This window comes from Ischnura elegans, chromosome 3 (assembly GCF_921293095.1).
Source record: "Ischnura elegans chromosome 3, ioIscEleg1.1, whole genome shotgun sequence".
NCBI lineage: Eukaryota > Metazoa > Arthropoda > Insecta > Odonata > Coenagrionidae > Ischnura > Ischnura elegans.
In genome coordinates this window covers 8262563-8286858 of record NC_060248.1, presented here as the reverse complement: position 1 = coordinate 8286858, position 24296 = coordinate 8262563, and the positions used below count along the sequence as shown (strand labels likewise).

The 24296-nt window shown below is 38.0% G+C and overlaps 1 protein-coding gene across 5 annotated transcripts in view; it reads right to left on the bottom strand.

Annotated features, from left to right (window-relative positions):
* LOC124155414 (protein unc-13 homolog 4B) overlaps positions 1 to 24296 on the bottom strand; it is a 205653-nt gene that overhangs the window by 40364 nt on the left and 140993 nt on the right. Inside the window, exon 1 of one of the 5 annotated variants that reach the window (XM_046529207.1) lies at positions 4641 to 6702. The exons of the other annotated variants lie outside the window; for them this stretch is intronic. Coding sequence (XP_046385163.1) covers positions 4641 to 4739 — 99 coding nt within the window. The 5' untranslated portion in view covers positions 4740 to 6702. Of the gene's footprint in view, positions 1 to 4640; positions 6703 to 24296 lie in introns of those variants that run through there. 5 annotated transcript variants of the gene reach the window in all.

Sequence of the window (24296 nt, the reverse complement as noted above, 5' to 3'; positions counted from 1 at the left end):
ACGAAGAGTTTTTATGCCTAAAACATTGAATTTAGAGCCAGAAGCGAAGAAGGAAGAATAAGAAAAGGAGTGAGACAAGGGTGCGTTCTGTCCCCCCTTATTTTCAATGCGATCATTGAGAAAGCTATAAATGAAATCAAAGAAGAAGGGCCAGGAATCGATGCGCGGCGAATGAAGTAGCACTCTGTGATTTGCCGATGACATAGCAGTCGAAGCAGAGACAGAGGGGGATCTGAAGAAGATTCTAGTCGACATGAAAAAAATAAATAAATAATGGCTAGGTGCATGAAAGATCACCGTTTCGCGTTTTAATTTAATTTTAGCGTGATGTCTATTGAATGTGGATCGCGAGGTGGTGGGTTATTAAGCGCTGGGGAAATGCAGCATCATTCCTACGGAGGAAGGTAGATTTGGGCCCCGAAGTTTCAGTGCCTTGCACGAATACTCGGATGTGGAACGCGAAGACTTCTTCCCACAATCGATAAGCCGAGAGAATCTATTGGAGGTTTTGACATTGAAAAGCACGAGAGTGTTCCTTGCCGAATATTTTGTGTAAGATATTTTTAACTTAAATAGATTATACCCATTAGTGTAAAATATAACAAAAAACATGGGTTCACGAAGACTGGATTATATGCATAAGTTGTGCTTTAAAAGTAAAGATTTTAAAAATTTAATGATCAAACAAGCACAATGACCAGATATTAGCTGAAAATCCATGAAAGAAAACTTAGGTATCGGTTTTCAACAAAAAGATAGGAGGTTAGGACAAACATTAACCTAAGAAATCAAAATATGGAGGAGATGAAATAGTTTTATTACGTAGGAAGCCGATTAACCTGCGATGGACGAATCAAGAATAAATAGTCTGTAAAACAGCAAAGGCGAAAAGAGCATTTAAAAAAACGATGAATCTACTTACAGCTGAGAATACAAGCATAGAAGTTAGGAAAACACTCATTAGAAGCCATATACGGAGGATGTTTCTCTATGGAAGCGAGGTTTGGGCGTTGACAGATGCAGAGAAGTAAAGAATGGAAGCATTTGAAATGTGGCGCGGCCGAAGAATGATGATATGATAAAATGGATTGACCGTGTGAGTAACGAGGAAGTGCTAAGAAGAGTGGGAGAAAAGAGAAGTCTTCTAAAAACGTAAGGGAAGAGACGGGACAGGTTACTTGTTAGTTGTCCACATTATGAGCCATGATGAAAACAATCGTAGAAGGACAGGTGGGATGGGAAGCAGGGATCCCCGAATGAGTTACGTGGGACAGATTATAAAGTATGTGAGAGTGAAGAAATAAGTCGCTACGATTAGAGCGTTTTTGGAGTTTTGATACTGAGGAAGCCGAATAACCAACGATGGACGAAGCAAGAAATAAATAGTCAGCAAAATAGCTCAGGCGAAGAGGGAAAAGGAGAATCTTCTTATAGCTGAGAAAACAAGCATAGAAGTAAGGAACAATTCATCAGATGCTACATATAGTATGTTTCTCTATGGAAGTGAGGCTTGGACGTTGACAGCAGCAGAGAAGTCAAGAGTGGAAGCATCCGAAAAGTGGTGCTACCAAAGAATGATGAAGATAAAATGGATAAACCATGTAAGTAATGAGGAAGTGCTAAGAAGAGTGGGAAGAAAGAGAAGCCTCCTGAAAACCTTAGGCAGAAGACGAGATAACTTAGTTGGCAACATTGTGAGGCATGATGGCCTGATGAAGAGAATCTTGGAAGGACAGGTGGAAGGGAAGAGGGGCAAGGGACGGCCCCGAATGAATTACATACGATAGATTTTAAAGGATGTGAAAGTGAAGATATTTGTCGCTATGAAAAGGCTAGCGGAATAGAGAGGTGCTTCAAACCACCCATATGCTTGTTTTCATGTGATTCGGCTTCAACGACAGCAAGCATTTTCAACTGACTCAAGAAATATACCTACTTAATATTTTTCAATCATAAATTGAATGATATTGCGAAATTTGCGTCAGCTTCTTTTCACGACGATATTTCCATTCGGGTTGCAATCTATAATGTTCCTCTCCTAAAATCAGCATCGCTACAAGAGTCTTCGTAAATAAATCATAATTTTCATGTGTAATTTACAGGAATGTAGTGTTGAAAACACATTTTTTGCCGTCAGTCGAATAAGTACAACTATAGGAATGCATTCTTTTCACTATCTTCACAGCTCCGAAAACAGTGCATTTAAGGCCTATAAAATCTAAGGAATAACAACAAAGAACGATTAAAGACACGCATGCCCTGAATAGGAGCAACCTACCAAGGCAGGACTCGAACCCACGGTCTTCTGTTCGGCAGGAGAGGCTTTAATCCCATCGTCACCGTGGTCGGCATTGCTTTAGTCTTCAACATGAACAACAAACTATTCACCAGCAGCAATATCTACTAACGATTTGGAAATAGCAAGGAAGGACTTTCTTGTGGAGCGTCTTCGGTTGTGGGACTAGGATATTTGGTGAGGGAAAAACGGAAACTATAGAGGCAATTGAAATATGGCTTCAAAGGAAAATACTGAATGACAAGAGTCACGGATGAGATGTTTAAAAGGAGAAAGGAAAGACGGCTGTATTTTATGAATATCAAATGAGAGAAGGATTGGTCATCTATACTCCGATATGAAATCTCGATCAAAAATTACGAGAAGATGCAATAAAGGGAATAAATCATCCGGGCACTTCCAGGCTGGACTATATGGGGCAGATCTACATGGTGAATCACATCACCTCAGTTGGTGAAAGAACTGGGTTGATAATCATACAGTGAAGAGAAAAGATTGGTCCATGATTAAAGTATAATAGAGATGGCGACTGTTGAAGACCAACACCAAGATTTTAACCGGGGAAAATGATTTTGAAAACTTGAGAAAAATGACATGCTCGTTGTTTTCGATGAAACGTACGCATCCCTCCGAACTCGACCAATCGCTTTTGCTGACGTCATACTTAAAGTTAAAACTAATTTAGAAGCAAGGATTAGCAAAGGGCGGATAGGCAACACCCTATTCAGAGAAGACGAACATCCATAATATTTGTCACGTGACGTTAGAAATTATTAAGAGCCCCCGAGGAAATATTAGGCACATATCAAAACGATATACAATATATTTAAATACTTTTAACTTAACTCTCTATGAAAAGTAACTGAGCTTCCTTTCAATAATTAATTTAGGCAACCAAATCCACTCCAAGAGCACCATTTTGCGAGTAACGAGACACAATACCACGTTACCATGGAGACGCTTTGTTTGGACTGAAGTAGTCGCGTCACCCGCCCTCTATTATTCCTTAACTTTAAGGCTTAAAAACTTAAACTACCACGTTGAAATTTTCAGGATACATAGAGTCAAACCTGCTTAAGTAGTAATATTATTAGTTTTCCGGGAGCGTCGACAGCTGGGGTCATTTTGCATCACTCTCAGTACTGAAATTTAGAAGGTGAGGTCAAATCACTTCGCGGTATTATTTAAAATGTGAAAAAAAAACAAAACGCAACAGGCCACGTATTTTATAACTCATTTAAAATGTTAAATTTCTTAAAATGTAAGTCTATATGGGTAGTCACATAGCATTGTTTTTAAGGCTCCCTTCATCTCGTATTCATCTCGAAACCAACGATATTTCTCGCCACTCGTCAAAATATGTTGCACATTCAATGTGGAGCCGCAGATGTCACGACGTCGCAACGTGGTGATGTTATTCTCCTCTGTAAAGAGATATGAATTTGTCAAAGCTACGTGTCCACTGAAGACCTGATCTCAGGACTTGATCTCGATATATATCACAGAACTGTACCCCTTGGAGACTAACCACAGCCTCCGAGAGGAGAAATATCTCAACAATACGTCCACTGAAGGAAATTGACGCCACTATAATGAGGAGAAAGCAATTAGCCATTATTTTTCTACATCATATTCTAAATGATCATGTAAAATGTTCAAATTTGTTATCTAGTGTCGTATCCCTCAGAGATCCAATACACTTCATTTTTCACAATTATATCTTTAAAAAACAACTATTCTTTTTTCATGCCTATTATTTTCGTGAGATGAAAGATAGCAATAAAAATTGGGACTGACTTTTTTGCTAAAAAATTAATACTTTAAGAGCGTCGTTAAAACAGTAGTTAGGTACAATAGTATAATAATTGTTGTTTTCTTCCAAATTACCTTCTGGTGGGTCTGGATGAATTTGTATTTACATCATACCTCTATTATTTTGGACTTTCTTACTAAGTAAGTTACGATTGCATACTTTTATGTAGTCAAGTATACCTTGTCTTTTATTTTCTTTTACTTATCTATGATTGTATACTCGTAGTGTTTCTCTTGGCATTCTTTTACATTATTAGGGCTTTTACATTATTTACTGGCTTATTTTCTGTGTATCTTAATCTTGTAATGGGTTTCGTTGCCCGTAAATAAACAATATTATAATATTATTATCAGTATTATGATACCTGAGACAAGTCTAAAAAGAACGAAATGACGAAATTTGTTCAAATTATTGAGACTTTGTCTCAAGGGTTCTAAAAACAAGTCTCAAAGAAGAATAAAATTCGACTGATCTATAAGGAGTGATGCGCCCTCTTAAATCTTAAGGTGACACCCCGCCTCGCTCACTCACCGTCATATTCCGCACATACTGATCCACTTTCTTCTTGATCATATCCTTCTTGATCCCGCGGAATGTTCCGTACTTGTTCATCGTCTCAGTCTTCATCATTGTAAGTCAATGGGGGAAAATTAACAGGAGGAATTGAAAAATATTATATGCGGCTCGAGATGTGAGCCGAGGAACCTTTCAGAGCGTGGGCGAATTCAAACAGTGCTTCCCGTCGGCAGCCATGCTGACACGGGGCCAAGAGCAAGACCCATATCTTGGAAGACGAACACGGCGACACTCGCGAAAATCCAGGCGAAAACGAAATCGGAGCCGCACGTGAGTGAGGTGGGTACATCCGTCAAAGCAATCCTCACTCGCGAGTCCAAACAAGAGAACTAAGTCATCCGGCCCAGGAAAAGAAAGAGGGTAATATCAACCAAGCAGGGGGAATTTTCTCATCAAGGTCGATCGAGACGACCGAAAATAACATTCACACGATATAAAAAAACTCACAATTTCCCTCTCATAAAACGGTTTCCCACAATATTGGAGGGGTACCTTCACGTTTCGTAGGATTCGTGGAGAGAATATGTTTTGCTGATGGTCCACAAACACTACATACCCTGAACGAGGCCCAGGTGGTCACGTCACACAATTCACAAGGCTTCCAAAAACATAAAGAAGACTATTTTCGTCATATTAGAAGGACATTAGTTGATGTCCTTAAAACAAATTCTGGAGAAAATCACTGGTGAGATGAAAACTTCACTTCCTAGTTGGTTGCAGTCAGAATCCAATATGAGGCACCACTTGGATAAACAACCTTACGTGTGACAAACAATATAACATGTCACATTCCGCAATGAGAGTTATTTTTTAAGGAATTAGAAAGCTTTCGCGGGCAAACACCGCAACTCCCACAACTATAATTCGGACCTCATCGACATGAAACCTAAGCACTCAACCACATACGGTATCAGGTATAACGAGTTCTTCATTTAAGGAATTTGTAAAAATGAAAAATCTCCAGCATGCAGCTATCAAGTTAAGAAAGTTTCTAACACAATCCTGTGGACTTTTATTTAATCTGCCCAATCCCGGAAGTAGAAGGCGGGTCCTCGAGGTGAGAGGATGCAAGCAACAGCACTTTTGAACCTATTTCAGGAAAGTATTTTCAACTCTCCAATAAACAAGAACCACATAGCTTTTAAAAATTATTTGGAATAAATAAAACTCCTAAAAATCTCCGGGGCTGCCGAAAGACAATATATGGTTCCGAAGCTGTGAAGTCAACAGCAACAACACGAATATTTTTTGCCTAATTTCTTCTCTACTCTACAGAAAAAACTAAGGAATACTGATAATTGTTTCACTATCCGAGGATGAAGGCTTGGTAGTGTTGATGACGACCAGAAAAGACGATACCGAAAGTCTACCGCGAAGGATGACACTTGACTTGTGTTGGATTTGAGGTATCCCAGTTCGATTGAAGGTCAGGGGGATATGCTATAAATTATTGGAGAAAATTTTGAGATAAACTTTGAAGAAACGTCGCGATAAAAAATTCAGATGTTGGCTTCAACCAGTGCCAAAGCAAAGGCACCACGGACGTTCATAGTATCACAAAATATCACGTGTTATTCCTTGGTGAATGTAATCTATCGCCCAGGGATAGCTGTTGCAGAACACAAATCCCTATTGTTCCCATCCACCTCCCGCACTTACAGGTACCACATTAACGCGCCGTAATTCTTCCTGCAGTCAAGTGAATCGGAGACGGTGCACCGTTAACGAAGAAAACACAACCTTGTCCTCCCTAACTTTAAAGTGGAAGATGACACTTCGGCTGCCACAGCGGTTTAAGCACTACTCACGGATTCGGGAGATCCTGGTTCGATATAAGGCCCGGAGAAAATGGTTTTCGGGATCGGGTTGGTTTGGAGGCTGTGTGCGCTGGCTTTCCACGCTGTAAGCCCGGGTTCAAATACCGACGATGGCAGAGATTTGTGAGGGTCTGCCCGATCCCTGCATGAGTGTTGTGTGGAGGGCACTTAAAGTACAACACTCCGTCCGTCGGATGGGACGTTAAGCCGTGGTCCCCTTGGCGCCTTTCGTTGAGAGCAGGCTAATGCCGACGCCGGGTTTCTCTCCACCCTTCCTTCCCTTACACTTCCCTCATGAGGCAAGCGACCTCAGGTCGACTGTCGGTCGTATCCTCCTCCTTTGGGCTGATGGTTTTTTTTTGTCTTTTAATCTTCCGCACTTTCAGAGAGGAAATTTTCCGGGGACTGGCAGTGGGTTCGTCCTGGGCAGTCGACGGTGGGAACGCCGGGAAATCGCGAACTCGCGCCCCCCGCTCTCATCGGGGTGGGCGTCTCGAGAGGTTAAGAGTGCCGGCAGGAGAGGACGTCTCGGCCGGGTCTGAAATCCTAAGAAGGCCGCACTGGACGAAGGCCCTTTGGCAGATCACCCCGCACGGGAATGAGGGGAGAGAGGGGGTCTGGCTGCTCCCCCACCCCGCCACCGCCGCCCTGCCAAGCAGCGTCTATTCCTAGAAGGGTCTCCTCCCCCATTCCCCAACCCCCCAATTAACCCCTCCCTTGGCTTCAGACAACCACCCCTCACTTTTTTTCGCGAGAACGTATAACAATATAGGCCATTGTATGGGGTGAAGGAAACTAGAGCTAATATACGTATCAATGTTTTTCAGAGCAATTGGGGATATTATGTTATTACCGATGAGCATATATATAACAACATCTAAATTCGATTTATTTAAACAATATTTCTTCTAAGGTGCGAATCAATTTTCGTGCTAATTTACAGAATATTCCAAAGTATCCACTGTGAAAAGAAGCTTAAAAATGTTGGTCGACGAGAAAGAGTCGGAAAATAGAACTAATAATAATGTCGATGTTTATTAGGATCAATGAATTAGTTATACGAAAAACAAGAACTAAAAACGAATTATTTAGAACGTATCATACTTAGGCCCAAAATCATTTTAGTATTTACATCAATTGGTTATGAACTTGCCAATGAGAAATAATTTTAAAATAAAAAAACCGGTTACTTGGTATTACGGGTGAAATTATAGTAGTAAAAATATTGCTGCAGTTTATTAATAGTAAAAAATGCATATTATTTTGTATGGTACTAATTGTAAGTGAGTTTAAATATTTATTCATATCATTAATGCGTGCTGATTGATTTTATACCCATAGAGAAGAGCCGCTAGAGACTCACAGGTTGCGCGCTAGGCTAAAATTGAATGAGCAATGGAGAATAGATATATTTCAGATCGACAAGGGCAACATCATATCAGAATCCCAGTTCATTTGTAGGTTCGACAGAAACGATAAGTTAAGAGGTATATTTTGCCGTGCAGATAGTTATGGGAATTCGTTTTTCCCCCGAACCATAAATGAATTTAATAAATACTTGGTGAAATTTCGTTAGAGCATTTCAAGTTGCCAACAGCTGGTGTCTTAACACCCCCTACCACAAACCTACAGAAGCGGCTTGCGGGATAATATGTAGATGTAGATATAGAAGTCCTTACGAGAGTCAATTATTAATAGGGGATTTGGTAGGTTATTTGTGCCACGAGGGAAGAGTAGGGAAGGAGGGTGGAGAGAAACCCGGCGCCATAATTAGCCAGCGAATCGGAAACAAGGAGACCACGGTTTGTAACGATTTCGAAAGCCCAGATGAAGAAGTTCACTTGATTTCGAGCTCACTTGATGACAAAGGACATCTACAGTGTTTTTAATATTAGAGATTGGGAAGTATACTACTGTAAGAATAATTTTCACCTTTACAGGACTGAGCTACAGCAGAACCCGATACTTTGCAGATTGAGAGTAGCTGCCTTTTTGCGAAATATCTCCAATATAATAGCCATGTTGAAGGATTAATTTTAACCGTGCTTAAATTTATATAATTATCTCTATATATATTATATTATACAATCATATCACTCTAGATACCTTGTATGTAATGGACCTTTCCACCATTCCAATCAACCGATGTATTTTGTCTTCAATTATCACAGAAAAATTTTAATGACAAAGAAAGTTTAACGATGGCGGGCCGACGATCATTTAAATTGCTTATTGGAATAGAAAGCCACCAAAGTGGTCTCAAACCGAAAAAATCTGCCCGAGGCACCATCTTTTAGACTCTTGGGAGGAATTTGAGGATTTTGTCCTCGGATTCCATTGGATAAGGCCCTCGTAAAGAAACCGCGTGTCTGTGGGATTCAAATATGAGAAGATTTGACATTTTTGTAAGGTATATGGAACGGTTTTTATATCCGCTCAACCAAATAGAAGTGTTGCTTTTTGAGCTTCTGCTACGCCTGATATTTTCTCCTCATTCTCATTATTCGTCACACCGCTAGGTGCGTTCAGAAGCTGTTCCGGTGAACCATGTTCAACCCAACCACGCAGAGTATTATGCAGTAATTTTTTATGCGCATTTGTCCGTGTTATGTGAGTGGTGAGTTGTTTGCGTGAGTAGATGAATAAAAATTATACATTGAAAACATGAATTGGAGCATTTTTTTATACTTGCATACAGAATTCCATTTTGGAAATAAAGGAGTAAAACTTTGTCCGGTTCATTGTTATCATAATTAAACTTTTATGTTAATTTTTCCAACTTTAACTTTTTTAGAAAAGGTTTAACAACAGCACTATAATAGTGAACCTGACTAAGTTTTACTCCTTTATTTCCAATATGGAGAGGTTTCACAAAGTGAAGCCTGAAGTTATCACTTATAGAATTTCATTTGATTGATAAATAATTTCTGTTATTATTGTTTTTTATATCTAACTTTTTTACTTTTTCAATGCAAGTAGCAATTTTATCATTCTTAATCATGTTATTAATATTTCAAATACAAATAACATCTTCAATAAATGAAATTGTTAAAACTAGAAGAAATGGGAAGGCATATTGAATATTCATGGAAGAGTATCTTGATGAGGTAGTATGTATGTAGTCGCAGATGAGTTAGTTTCAAGGTTTTTTTTCACAATGAAGACGTCGGGAATGTCAGGGTGAGTCCATCTGAGCGTAAAGACCAGACGAAGATAAAGGCAATTGAAGTCATCGGTTCGCTTTGCTCTTAATTAAGCACTCGAATGGACGGAGATATCCCACACACATGCAAGACGATTAAAGGCAGTTGGTCGCGAAGACGCCGAGAACACAACAATGGAGCATCATGACCATTTTGCAATTGAGCGTTTGAAGAAATCCGGAGAAACGATGAAGAGGCAGTTCATCTTTAGGTCTTAACAATTTATGTAGTTTTATTGTGCTGAAAAATTATAATTCGATGAAATTTCATGTAAAACTATTTAAAAATGAAATTTCTAGAAACTATATCGCAGGAAATCGACTTTATCCTTATAAAATCAAAAGAAAGGTGAATCAAATTTTCAAAGTTAATTGAAATTTAACGATAGTAAAAATATTAGTGTTTTAACCCTTTTTAACCCGATGTTGTTTCTAAGCTTAAACATGTTTAAAATTTCAGCTCTATTTAGGAAATATCTAAACTAGCTATTATTTTGTAGTGTAAATTTTAATAACGAAATATTTAGCTACCACGGTAATTATCATCGAGTGTTAAATTTTCAAGTTTTGAAAATGAAAAATATTGATACTTGATTTCTCCCAGAATCAGCTGTGGGTAAGAAAGGTTTAAGCGATATGTCCGTTCTTTGTCCTTCCCAGAATTATCCAGAGCTTCTATTCAACTATGGCGCCATTTCATTCAACAAAAGTATTCAGTAGCGTTATAAATTTTCTAAAAAAATAGATGACCGTATGGATGCCGATCGACTAATTATTTTATTATGATTATTATTGTATCGAAAAACACTTTAAATCAGTTTTTTCCCAAAACTATAGTTAATGATGGAGCCCATCGTGAAAGATTTATTAGAAATGTATTTTTCAGAAACTGTCCCATGGGAGGCAGAATTTCGCCGAGGCAAAATCAAGAGAGTACAGTGAAAACATCAATTTTAAAAGATTTTGGAGAATGGCATTTAATTGCGTGCAAGTTGTGATTAGGCTGCTCAGTGGGGCTTCCGTGTCTTGCGTGTCGCATACATTCAGTCACAATTTAATTGAGTGTGCCATGTCACTGCATACTCATCAACTTTATAATAAATCAACGGATTTAACCAAAACGTAATCCAAAAATCCACATAATCCCAAAAAAAATATCAAAATTCTTTTGCGTTTACTATTAAAACTTGCCGTCAATTGGTACATCGCTCATAAACGACATCATATTTACATGAAATTACGTACTTGAGTTCTAATGTTACAAAAGAAAAAATTTGGGGAGGGAGAGCTAATATTTTGCGCAATTTATTGTTTCCCAAAAGAAGGACACCCTAGAATCGAACATTTCATCTTAATAAGTTTTATCTCGCATCTGCAAGGGGCTCAAAAATAGCCTTGAACAAAACCATAACAACCAAGTATTCAATGTAAAGATTAATCCTAAAAAAACACCAGATAATAATCAGTAAAGAGCGAAGACCTTAAAGTCGTGAAGGGTGAACTCCCACGCCTTCAATATGTCCAATAAATACTAAAAGACTTTGTTTTTTTATTTCTCATTTATACTCACGATAGGGAAATGGATACAGTAGTACGGACATCAGAAAGAGGATTGCGTTAGTAAAGGAGGCGTTCATGTACAGGATGGAGCTTCTGAGAGGTTCGCTATGTAAGAATTTAAAGAAAAGGTTGGTGAAGAGTCTGATCTGGAGTGTAGCGCTTTACGAAGCAGAAACGTGGACACTGAGGAAAGAAGACGAGAGAAGATTGGAGGCATTCGAGATGTGGGTATGGAGAAGAATGGAGAGGGTGAAATGGACGGAGAGGAAAAGGAACGACGAAGTGCTGGACATAGTTGCCGAGGAGAGGCAGCTTTTAGATCAGATACGGAGGAGACAGAAGGTATGGATGGGAGGAGTATTTAGCGGGAAGGAGATGTTGAAAATGGAGCTAGAGGGTAAAATGTTAAGTAAACGAGGGAGAGGAAGGAAAAGAGTAAAAGTTTTAGATAGATTGAAAGGCTTTACAGTGAATTGAAGAGGGAAGTGCTTGATGGGAGGGGTTATTGCCAGAGTACTTCTTAAATACTCTATGGAAATGGACGTAACATTATTTTAAGACCAGCCATGCTTTTTATAAGGATTATTATAATTTTTTCTTTCCTTCTCCGATCAGTAAGTGGTGCAAAATAATCTTAGTGCCGACGCACCCTACAATCTTATTACCGATCCTGCACAAGAATATTTTTCTATGCAATGAATCCTTGTCGTTCAAATTATACAAAGATGTAATTCACTCGCCAGGTGGTCTAATTTTTCGTGGATGTCCAGTGATGTTTCTTTTTCTTTAGCTCCCACGTCAAGTGTTAAAATAAAAAAGTTTCGTCCCTGACGCTAGAGACTACTCATGGCTACTGTTCTGCCTTCATTGCGCGTATAGTTTTGCGTGTCATCATGCGGTTGGGAGGGGCTAACGATGAGTGAATGGTCTTCTGGATGTTTCTTTCTTTTTCAGGGCATTGATAGTAGCCTGGATGAGCTAATCTTTTGTCCTTCATGTCTGTAGAAATTTTTAGCGTTTCTTAGTATCTCCTACGCCTCCTTGAATAATCTGGCTTTAAAAAAAGTTAAACGAATCAGTGATGCGATTACCCTCGTTACTTCTCCCCTCCATAGTTACGCCACTTGAGTACATCTTTTCTGTTTATCTGTCGTCGTAAAATTCCCTCTTAAAGCCATAGATATGCAAAGCGAGGACTTGAATCTTCCATCGCCTTATTTTGCAATGATTTCTCACACCCAGGCGGATTATTATATGCTCTTGAAACAATTTACTATCTCTTCATAGACCACGCATCCTACTCCCTTCCGCATTTCAAGCTTTAGACATTAAAATCCCCTAAAAACGCAAGGCCAGGCCTGCTTACCAGCTGGTCGGCTAAAATAACGCTAAGCGCCCTTGCAAGAATACAGAGCGTATAGCTTAGTACCTTTGTCGATGGGAGAACGAAATGTTCAGCCGCTGTAAGAGGATAGGAGCCGATAGGAGGTTCATGTCCTTAATAACCACCATTTGCAACAAATTCTGATCGATTTTTCAAAAAAAAAGTTCTAGTTGCAGAAGGTGAAAATGGTTTAAAAAGTCAGGCCAAAACTCTATTAAAAGAAGCTTAAAAGGTAAGGATCCATGTAAATGGACAGAAAAGAAATACCTCCGGGTAGACCGACACATGATTTATATATTAGGAACTATTTAAAAGTATAAGATTTTACCTTTGAATGAGCAAGTGAATTTAAATATTCGTAAATGTATATTTAAACCAAACAAGCCAAGGAGTGGCTGCAATCAACACTAGAATAATAATTTCAAACGGGTGCTAATGGACCTTACGATGGATTTTAAAAAACAAAATACTCTCAAGAAAGACCAAATAACGGGTCTATAAAACCATTATACAACCTGTTATCTAATGTGGGACTGGTCAAACTGAAAAAAGCTCATAGTTTTTGAAGATCAAATATTAAGATGAATTTATGGTTCCATTAACGATAATGGGATATAGGGGATCCGAACCAAAAAAGAACTATGATATACATATAGAGAATCAGACGTAGTAGCTCAAGTCAAAAGTATTTGGCTCAATTGGGCAGGCCTTGCATCGGAAAGAGAACATACCAGAATGATAAAAGCAGTATCAGAAGGATTAAGAAGAGGAAAGAGACCTTTGGGACGGCTATGACATATCTGGAGGGACAAATTGTAAAGGAGAAGAGTTGGAGCAGAAGTCCACCGGATGCGGGTTCAAGAGAGGTGCCGTTGGGAGGACAAAAACATTGAGAGTTTGGACTCGAAACAAAAAATGCCAATTCATAGAATTTCCGATTTCCAAATGATCTGTTCAGAAATTACAGCAGAGAAAGGCTAATTGTATTCGTGAAATGTTGAGCATGCAAAAATAGTGGATAGGTAATTAGCCAATCAGCAAACAGCGCTTTTGAAATATTTCTGGACAAATTTAAGTTACAAAAAATAAAAATAGATGATTAATAAAAATAACCGACGATGCAAATTATTAAAATTTATGTGGCCAATTAAAATGTTGGAAAGAGCTAAAAAAATTCAAAAAAACTCGCCGTTCCTTCCGTTTTAGAGCTGAAAATTTTTAAAATGTAACTGAAACGTGTATCAACGCGTCCGTCACCACACCGAATTTTTTCAGATTGTTCGAAGTGGATAAAAAATCATTGCCCGCAACGAACGAATATTGTCTTCAAGGTAATGCATCCTGGAGAAGTAGATTCGGATATGTTGATAGGCGGGCCTAAATTAAAAGAACCTCCTGCTCATCTCATTTATTTAAAGCATGGAAAAGAGAGATCCAATTTTGAGATTAATGATCGAGTATGACATGTGCTTTGTTTCTCGGAAATCGACTTTAAAAATACCCCACAGCGAATAAATACACCTCGTTGTCAGAGTCCAGTCTCGTTTCTTAAAGAGTTCGCAGAAACTCGACGACGGTGGTAATCAGCGTGAGGAACTGGTGATTCACGAATTCGATCATCAGGAGAGACCTTGGAAACATCTCAAGCCGCCACAACTTCCGACATTCACATTTTCTATCTCACATGAAGCGCGCACGCACTTGCAATACAAACGAAAATTCAAGTAGCCACAATTTAATGCTGGATTAGCAAAATGAAGGACTCGGCCGTCCTCACAATTAGTGACGCACCAATTCCAGCCTCCAGTTAATTGCCCATTCCACCAGATAAAATCTAAACCAAATGCTCCAAAGTAGTAGGAACTCCACCTCGTATGCTCCATGTTTTCGTTTTTATTTTTTTGCTGCGCTAGTATTATGTTTTTTTTCGTGCCCCCCTAGGGCAAGAAGAAGTTTCATTTACAATGCTCGTGAAATGACAAAGAAAAGTGGGAAATTTAACGCTTAAATCGTCATTTTCAGAAAAATACGAAGCGTAAATAATTTATTAAACGAATTATTATGAACCTCATTTACTTATCCATCCATTAAAACAAATTACAGCCCTCTATCTTGAATGATAGTACTTAAATAAAAGGAAAGATCAAACCGCCGTTTTGAAACACTTGACCAATGGACAACCAAGGCTCTATGGTCAAAAGTTTTTATGACACAAAATTTCCCGTTGGAAAACTAAATCAACATCCCAAATTTCATGGCATTCCTAAGAATTACGTTATAACGCATGAAGTAAAATCAGGTTTGGAAAATTGATTTTCTTTTATGGATATTGTCAAACTTACAAAGTGCATGATAACCATGCTAATAATATAGCAATATCGTTCTCATTTGCAAACTATCAGTACTTCTCGATGAATTCGACAAATATTTATCCCATAACTTAATACAAATACTTCCGACGAAGCAGCTAATTTGATTAACGCAATTTCCACCAATGGATTCGTATCAAAACTACGCAAACAAGAAAAACACTAGCCAACGAATTTCTTGTTAAATATTCATTGGTTATCTTTCGATACTTGGCTTGGATAATTGGCTATCTTCTGGACCAGCTCAAAAATTGTTCCCTCACGTATCCTAAATTTTACAAACGACACGTCCGACGAAGAGTGCAATTTGATGAACGCAATAAAAGTCGAAGGACGCATCATAACTTCTGCACCAAAATTTAAACACCAGATAGCGAATTTATCGGTAGATTTTCATAAGTAACCTTGAATTACTTCTGGTTTTACAGAGAATTCCATCGAAATTTTAAAAAACACCAGCACATCCGACAAAACATTTCAGATTCAAGATTCAAAGAATTAAATGCAACAGATTTGTAGGACCTCACTCATCACAGATCTGTATCAAACCCGAAAAATTGAACTCCACGAAGAAATTTATTAGTAAGCTGTCATGGGTTAAGTTTCAACACCTTTGGCTGAATAAATTAAAATTTTAAGTACGAGTATTTTCGATGATGCTATTGACTTACAATAAGCAATGTATTTTGAAGGATCTGTTTGAAAAATCTTTAAGCATCACGCCACAATGATAAAGGTGATTGAACGATCCACGGCCGTTGAACAGTTGAAAGAAAATAAAGTCCCCCAATCCGTAGTCTCCAGAGTACGGCCTTGAGACACTTAGACTCGCCTTGGGGAATTTATTTTCTTTCAATCTCACTACAAGTGTATCGGTGTATTTTCATTGAGCGTCTCCTTTGGTTTATATTTGACACATAAAATATTCTAAATTCAGTATTTTCAGAAATAGAACTTCCCGCGACGCACATTATTCGCTAAACAACATACAACGGGTTCTAATTAAAAAGGCACCCAATGGCAGCCAACTCATTTGGTTGTGAAAATAAATAATTAGTATTAAGCGAAACTAAAAGAAGATAAAAGTCCCTATTCCATGATATAAGATTCAAGTTTTCACAACAAATGATTTTAAATTTATGGAGGGAAAACTTCAATTTTCTGCTAAAAATCGTATTGTTCCACTCCCAATTTGTTATTTATGCGTAAATATTCCATGGTGACCTACAAATACTTCTCGCATAATTCAATATTGCTTTAGCTATTCAGTTTTCTAGTTAGTTATTCAGTGTTTTCCTTAGAAATTCAAAATAGTGCTTTCAATATGAGCGCTTCTAACATCGCAAATGTGCAAAAACATTGTAAGACACTATAAATGTTGACGTATTCGTACGAAAACTACACCAAATTAGCTCTAAAAATTTATCGGTGATCTTTCTTGGTTACACTTATATTCAACGGTCAATACAAAATTTAAAATAAAATACATAAAATTGAATATTTTCTTCGGTTTTATTCCGCTGTCTTATGAATTCAAAACACGTTTTCAAAACGAGTTCTTCCGATGGAAAATGTAATATTTTACGCACCATGAATGTGGGCGTTTTGCACAAAAAAGTTTGCTCTATGGTTGAAAGAAAATGCCAAACATTTTCGCAAAATGTTCGCGGGTGATTTCTTAATATTTCTGTTTGTATTTAACACATACGTTGACAGGGAGTGATGAGCACTCAAGATAAAATAATTATAAGCCCCGAATTCATGCGCTGATTATCAAAATGCTATGAATTCCAGTATTATTGACATATTATTCAACACCAGTTAATCTGCCTGTTAAATATTATTATGAGTTAAAGGTGTATAAAAATTATATAAATACCATTTTGATATCCGTAATTTACTTCTGGATGACTTCAACAGTGAGACAGTAACAGCACTATGCAGAATTCACTTTTTATTTGAGTTTGAGGGACTTCACTTGAATTTCGAGACGCGAACAATATTCAGGCAGTGGAGGAAACTTTTGACTGCAGTTGTCCGGACGACGCATCAACAATGATTATCCCACAATCTTGAATTGCGATTGTTAAATTATAATGAAACAACCATGCAACTAGTAGTTCACCATTAACAATTAATTAATTGATTTAATTGGAAAAAAAATTCTGGAAAGCAGTTGTAAATTTATTTTGAGTTTTTTTTTTGGGTCCCAAGCTATTTAGGTTATCATGGAGAGTAAGCAACAAAATACAAACGACAATTCCTAATAAATGCTAATTACAGCCATCTCTATCGGTTATGAAAATGAATGATGAGTATTAAACGAAACTCAAAATTCTCTATTCCATGATATAAGATTCAAGTTTTCTCAACAAATGATTTTAAATTTATGGAGGGAAAACTTCCATTTTCTGCTAAAAATCGTATTTTTTCCACATTTACGGATAAAAAAAGTTTACAAAAACATCTAGCGATCACTAAAAAACAAATTGAAATCCACGGCCTCTGAGGGACATATAAACGGTACCTATTGTGTAAGAAATCTTACAGTATGTGTAGGATATGTCATATGTTTGATATATCTGTACTTTAGATAGCGTCAACTTTTTCTTCTTTGATACGCAAATCTTTTTCCTTTAAAGCTGAGAATTCTATTTCTTTCATTTTTAAGTTTGATCGATTTATTTTTCTAGGATATAAAAAGTAAATGTCATTAATTCACACGCAAGTTGCATACAGAGCAAATAATACTTTGTTATTAATTTTTTTCTCCACGGTATAACCCCAATGTTTAATGGATCATATACTTGCAAGTTCATTTTTTCTATTAATTTATGATTGATTCTACAACATTAATGACCCGCTACCCCTTCTATTTCTATTTTCTATGATTTTCTGCATTTAACACCCATCTCAATTGACTCATTTTGTCTCTTCAGACTTAGGCGTCATCAGCCAGGCATGTTTTGTTAGTTGGTACCCCATTCACAGCTTTTAATTCCTTCCTCATATTGTGCGCCGCTTTTTGTACAATGCACATTTATACGCAATATTTATTAAATTCTCCCTTAAATATTCCCTACTCATTTCGTTTCTTTGCTTTTGATCGATACCTGTTGCACAAACTTCTTTTTAAGCTTTGCTTTCTCCGCTGACAGCAATGTAAAATACACTGCAGTATTGGGCGGATTGAAATACTGTATAATTACCCTAAATCTCTGAAGAAAGCAATTTTTATGTAAATTTTGTAGAAAATGTTGCACATAGCCATAATAACTAATTTTCATCCATCAAATAAGAGAGCAAGCACAATCTAACGAAGCAAAACTTGATTAGAACAATTACTTACGGAAAGAATAAATTATATACATAATCACATTATACTCTTGTTTAACCTATAAGTTACAATTAGCATATTACATTTAAAAAGTTGCATGTTATCATGGCATGAGTTTTCTATACCAAAAGGCTTCTACTCACCAACGAGAGTTTTGTGGGCGTTTTCCGAAATATGCGCCAAGGCATGAGTTATACGCCCGAATATATTTTTTTCATCTATTATAATTTTCCAAAAAGTACTTTAGACATAAGCGTGGGGGATGAACTGTTCGCGCAAATGGAGCTCAAATTTTATAACGATGATTGAAAGATTTTATCGTAAAATTGTACATTAAACCCGATTGATAACTTTTTCCTACTGAAACTTAGAATTGCATTTCCCCGCTAATTTTATTAGCATAATTTATTTCATTAAAATATAGAGTGAATGTCGTCAGTTGAGGTGATGAAGTAGATGTACTTAGCCCTGCAATTTTTGCGGAAGAAATTAAGTCGTTATGGAATAGGTTATGGCATCCTCCTTTACGACCTCTTGATTTTTATATCATTAAAATTATCGTGTAGAGGTCGTCTGGTCGATTAAGAATTGATTTTTTTGTCTACATTACGGAAAAAGTATTACAAAGGAGGATCCTCAAGTTCGACTATAAATATGCTGTCAGCCACCGCGCATTAAAATGGGTTTATAAAAGTCGCCACTCGCGTCGCTGACGGACAAATTGATCCGAGTCTTACGGGGAAATAAGGTATAATCAGGGGTTTCAACCAAAATTTATATTCATTATGATGTGATATATCAAATTCATTAATTTTCAATGCTATTCCTCGCAATTACAAACTGCAAAATATAGGAAAAAAGTGGATCTCATCGCACTCATCACCGCGCCGCGGACATTTTTGAAAATCGATTAAAATGCGACGGAAGTGGCAATAGAAATCGGCCTTCTATGGGATGGAGTTGGGCCTCCTATTTGCAGCGTCCTTGGATACGGAATTCAATGAATTCCACCTTCAGAACTAAGAAGTAAGAATCACATGAAGGTACCCCAACCTTAACGTTTAACGAATGTTGAGCTCATTACACTGTCGCACGAAATAAGTAGAATACTAACCTTTTGAAGTGAGCCGATTAATTATCCATATGAAATGGAATTTTTTTTCAAAATTACCTGCCTACCAAAATCAGGTACAGTTTATTTTTTGCGAGCAGATGAGCTGGGAAATTGCGAAGAGAAGCTGTTCCCCTGATCAATGAAAGATTTTACTTTCCTCCATGAAATTTCTGATCAAGTTTGGATCTGGAGGAATCCTGGAAACAGTAATTTTAGTTCTGCAAAAGTGCCTCAAAATGTATCCTGCCCTTCGCATCACGTTTCAGTACCTGATCTTTGAGTTCTTCACCAAATGAGCTGTAAGTACATATATTTCTGCATTAGGCATTGGAGTTGAAGCGTTTGATTTGCGCGATTGACGGCCGAAGAGTCCTCCGTGAACTAACTAATGTCACGTCGTACCACACAGTGGTCCCAAATCCAAAAAAAAGATGGCCAAAATTCATTTTTTCGTCTTTTTACAAGGAAGTTTTGAGTTAAGTATTGGGATTCTACAGGATATGGCCCACAATATTTCGAGCTGCATAAATATTTTAGATCATTGCGCTGACCTACAAAACCCGTCATATAGGGGCAAGTTTAGCGCAAAACGCTCGATGCGTCGAAATGGTCGATTTAAGGTAAATTCAACTTAAAGCATGTCTGTTTTAATTTCATGGGATTTATCTATCAATTTTTACACGTTAAGTTTGCATCATTTTACACAATATCTCGGTAACTTTAGTCCCATTCATAATTGTCTATAATAATATTTAATTATTTATGATTTTAAATATTAATTGATTTATTTATTAGCAAAATGAAACGATATGGTTCTGTGCAACGGTATATCGTTCCGTTTCCGTGCTGAGCCTTGACGAGCTGATCCGATCCGTGACGGCCGTTCTTAATGGTTATAAGTAGTGCGATTTCTTACACTGGAGATGAATAAGTCGGTTAGCAGATGAAAACTTGAAAACGGAAATTAATTCATAAATACTTTCAAAGAAAAAAATTTCAAATTTCATTTCTTTTCAAAGAAATGGTTCACATATCTAAATCAATTAACAGTTTTGATTAAAAAAACAGTCATTGGACACCTTAGCAAAATTTATTTTTATTTAATTAATCAAAATTAATGGCAACTAGGTTTGGTAATAGCTTAGTAACGTAATATCAATAAATATGTGCAAAGCTAAGGTATGTCAAATTTTTTTTGTGTTTTCTGTTCTTATTTAAATATATTTAAAAAATTATATTATTGTAAAAAACTATCGTAACATTTATCTAAAATTTTGTATATCATTGCATTTTATATTGTTCTCATGTTTTCATTCATAGCCCTGATGATAATTTAAAATAAACTGACACGTTGGCTACACATTTTTTTGCATCATGTATACTGGACCTATACTCCAAGAACTATTTAACCATTAATTAAAGAAGGTAAAATAAGAAGAAGAAAAAAATTAATTTCATAAATACTCCAATGAGTAAAAAAAATAATCGTTCAATTACCATGGCAACCAAATATTTACTCGATGGTGTATTCCAGTATTTGAACTCACGTAGCGGGTCAAAAATTACCTTATAAAAAAGTTTGCCCATCCCTGTACTTAAAAACCCTGGGTTGCCCAGACAACGAATCGACTAGTAAACAATCGCGTTAACGCCATGTTTTTGACGCCTCATTACGCGTGCTGGTGTGTTCCGATAGTGCTGACATGTGGATTTCTCATCAATTGGAATGCAGCGGGCCTTATAGTGATACGAGGCTAAGAAAAACTGGCGCTAAAGCAAGAAGAGAAGCTTCGGTGGTATTAGCGAGCCGACGACGCCAAAATCTACCTCCTCCCCGTTACTCTCTGCCGTCAACACTTCTTATTTTTTCCCCGGCCTCATCCTGAGGAGACAGGAGCGCCAGGACGGAGGGGAGGCGAACCTTCCCCCTCCACCCTTATTTAAGTTCCTTTGTGAAGTGCCGCGCCTTGTGGATGTCGTTATCTCAACGCCGTGTTAACTACACGGGAAACACGCCTCCCGGCTAATTGCGTACCACGCCATAACTACTAGAGGAGATAGTGACACGGAGAGCTTATTCCATCTCGACCTTGTCATCTCAAAATATGCACTGCCTATGCGGAGCAACTATACAGAGCTTAATTTACAGAAACAATTGCGGGAAAGTGGGAACTTCAAAGAAAGTCGGCAAATAATCAGCATTGCTGTTTTGATTTCAGTTTATTTTTCGAATCTAGGGAACCCAGCCAGTACAAGGGATGCGGGATTTTGCTCACCCTGTGGATCTGACGGGGGCAGAAAAGGATGCCGGTAGCATCAACGCCGTGCTCAAAATTAAACGTAATTGCAAAGTAGGAGATAGTAAGGAGACAGACGGTGTAAATGGAGCGTGGAAGTACTGAGGAAGAATTAATTAACAAGAAACATTTGAAACCTTTCCAGTGAAATATACTCGGTTCAAATATCTTGGCGGGTGAGATGCTAGAGCAATTGGAAATGAGACGGTTTACGTCATTCGGGCACAGAAACTACCAAATTACTCAATGAAAAACAACGTATGCATTTATGTTCACGAGAGGGAGTGAAATAATACCTACTGCCGATCAAAGCAATGGTTTTACAAGTTCACTTCGTGGAATGGTGACATGATATTATTATTATTATAGTATTCCACCGATTAAGGTAGGTTTCCATGGAGTACTAAAGAAGTGATCTGGGAGCCTCCCTTTCCTTCCAGCGCTGCCTTCTTAAATTCACTGTAAGGCCTACTCCCTTTCAATCTATCTAAAAATCCTATTCTTTTCCTTCCCCTCCCTCGTTTCCCTAACATTCTACCCTCTAACACCATTTTCAACATCCCCTCCCCGCTAAGGATTCGCTCCATCCATACCTTCTGTCTCCTCCGTATCTCATCTAAAAGCTGCCTCTCCTCGCCAACCATATCCAGCGTTTTGTCGTTCCTTTTCCTCTCCGTCCATTGGTAACATGATAATAGAAAGTAAAAGAAAGGTGCTATTTCGCACTCGTCCGACCGCACCTTGAATATTCAGCGAGCGTATGGGATCCGGTGCAGAAAGACTTAATCCGCGAACTGAATAAAATACAAAGGAAGGCTGCGCGGTTCGTCAAAAACCGCTACGGGCGTACCGACAGCGTTACCCAACAAATAAGGCTGGGAGCCCCTGGAAACTCGGGAGGCTGCGCGCTTGGCTTAGATTGCTTGAAAAATTGAACATAATATTTGAGCCACACTATATTTCCAGGTCCGATAGAAGCGATAAATTAAGAGAGATGTTTTGCCGAACGGATAGTAATGGGAATTCCTTTTTCCCCCGAATCATAAAGGACTTCAATAAATGCTATTCATAATTTCCTTCGAGTTATTCCTTTATATTTGTAAATGGCTGGTTTCCTAGCACCCCCTGCCACATGCCTTTTAGGCGGATTGCGGGGTAGTATGTAGATGTAGAAGTAAACATATAGAAAAATAAACTTTGTTACATTCCACGCAGTTTTCATGAAAAACTCTACCGGATTCTAACTTTTCAGGCCATTAACAAGACGAAGCCGGTAGAATTTTTTATAAAGATAACAAAGTTTATTTTTGATGTTATCAGTACTACCAATGACCGAAAAATACCTGGGGAACCCCATGTCCTCTCTACTGTGCGCCGGTTGAAACTGGCGTGTTTTCCGGTCAATAAAAAGCACTTGAGAGATGAAGAGAGGAGTCTTCTCCACACACAGAAGATAGAGCACGCGGTGCTATCTTCACACTTCCGCTGCGGCCGCTACATTTCAAACAGAAGAAGATCGCTCGTGCGAATCACTTGTGCGAACCCCGAATAGAAAAGACGATCGAGTCGTGGCGATACAAAGAGCGCCAGTCCTCGAGAACGGATGTTTGTGGAATTATTTACAACACGTATTGGAGGAAAATAAAGGACCAGGAGGCGAAGAAATGAGGAAAAGAGGTGAGATAAATAAGACAGACATCGGCTGGGAGAGCCAACATCCCCAAAAAGAATCGCATTCACCACACAGAATTCCGGAGACACTTTTTTTCTCGGGAGTGAATTTAAATACCCATCAATCATTGCCTATCTCTATTGATACTTTATATGACGTATATTTTTACAAATAGATAAGTACGGGGGATTACTAACGATCTTTGAAAGCGGTCGGCAGCCCGCAATATAAGTATTTCCGCGTTTTTTTCCTTCTTTTCTGTTTCATTTTTTTATATTCGTCAACCCGACAGCAGCACTGTTTGGCCTTAACATCATTGGGCTAAAATATACTACAATGGACGACCACAAAAATTCATGGATGGGGTAACCTACCCAGATGGGACTCGACACGGGACTCACACTGGCTTTTCCCTGCATTCATACTTAGCTGTCGCGTTTTCATTCGCTTGAAAAGTTCCACTTTTCATAAAATCGCGAAAAATAGATATCGTCATATAAAAATCTAAAAGCGTGAAATATGTACTCCAGGAGTAATAATATTTCGATTTAGGCAATTAAAAAAATAATAGGAAACCAGAATATTGCATTTTATTTTAAAAGTCTCCCATTGCCCCATCCGTGACAGCGGAATGATGCCCTTGCCTATATGATGATAACGCGGTGGGTGCAAAACCCACGGCAGCTGTTATGAGGCCGCAGTCATCCGCATAGTAAGGTTGCTCAACTCAGAAAAGATGAGCAGAGTGAACGGAGAGAGGGAGAGGGATAAGGTATAATCGATGGCAACCGACTGAAGATTGAAATGAGCGCCAATTGAACTCTATCCTCTCATCGCCCTTTCGATTAACCCTTTCGAC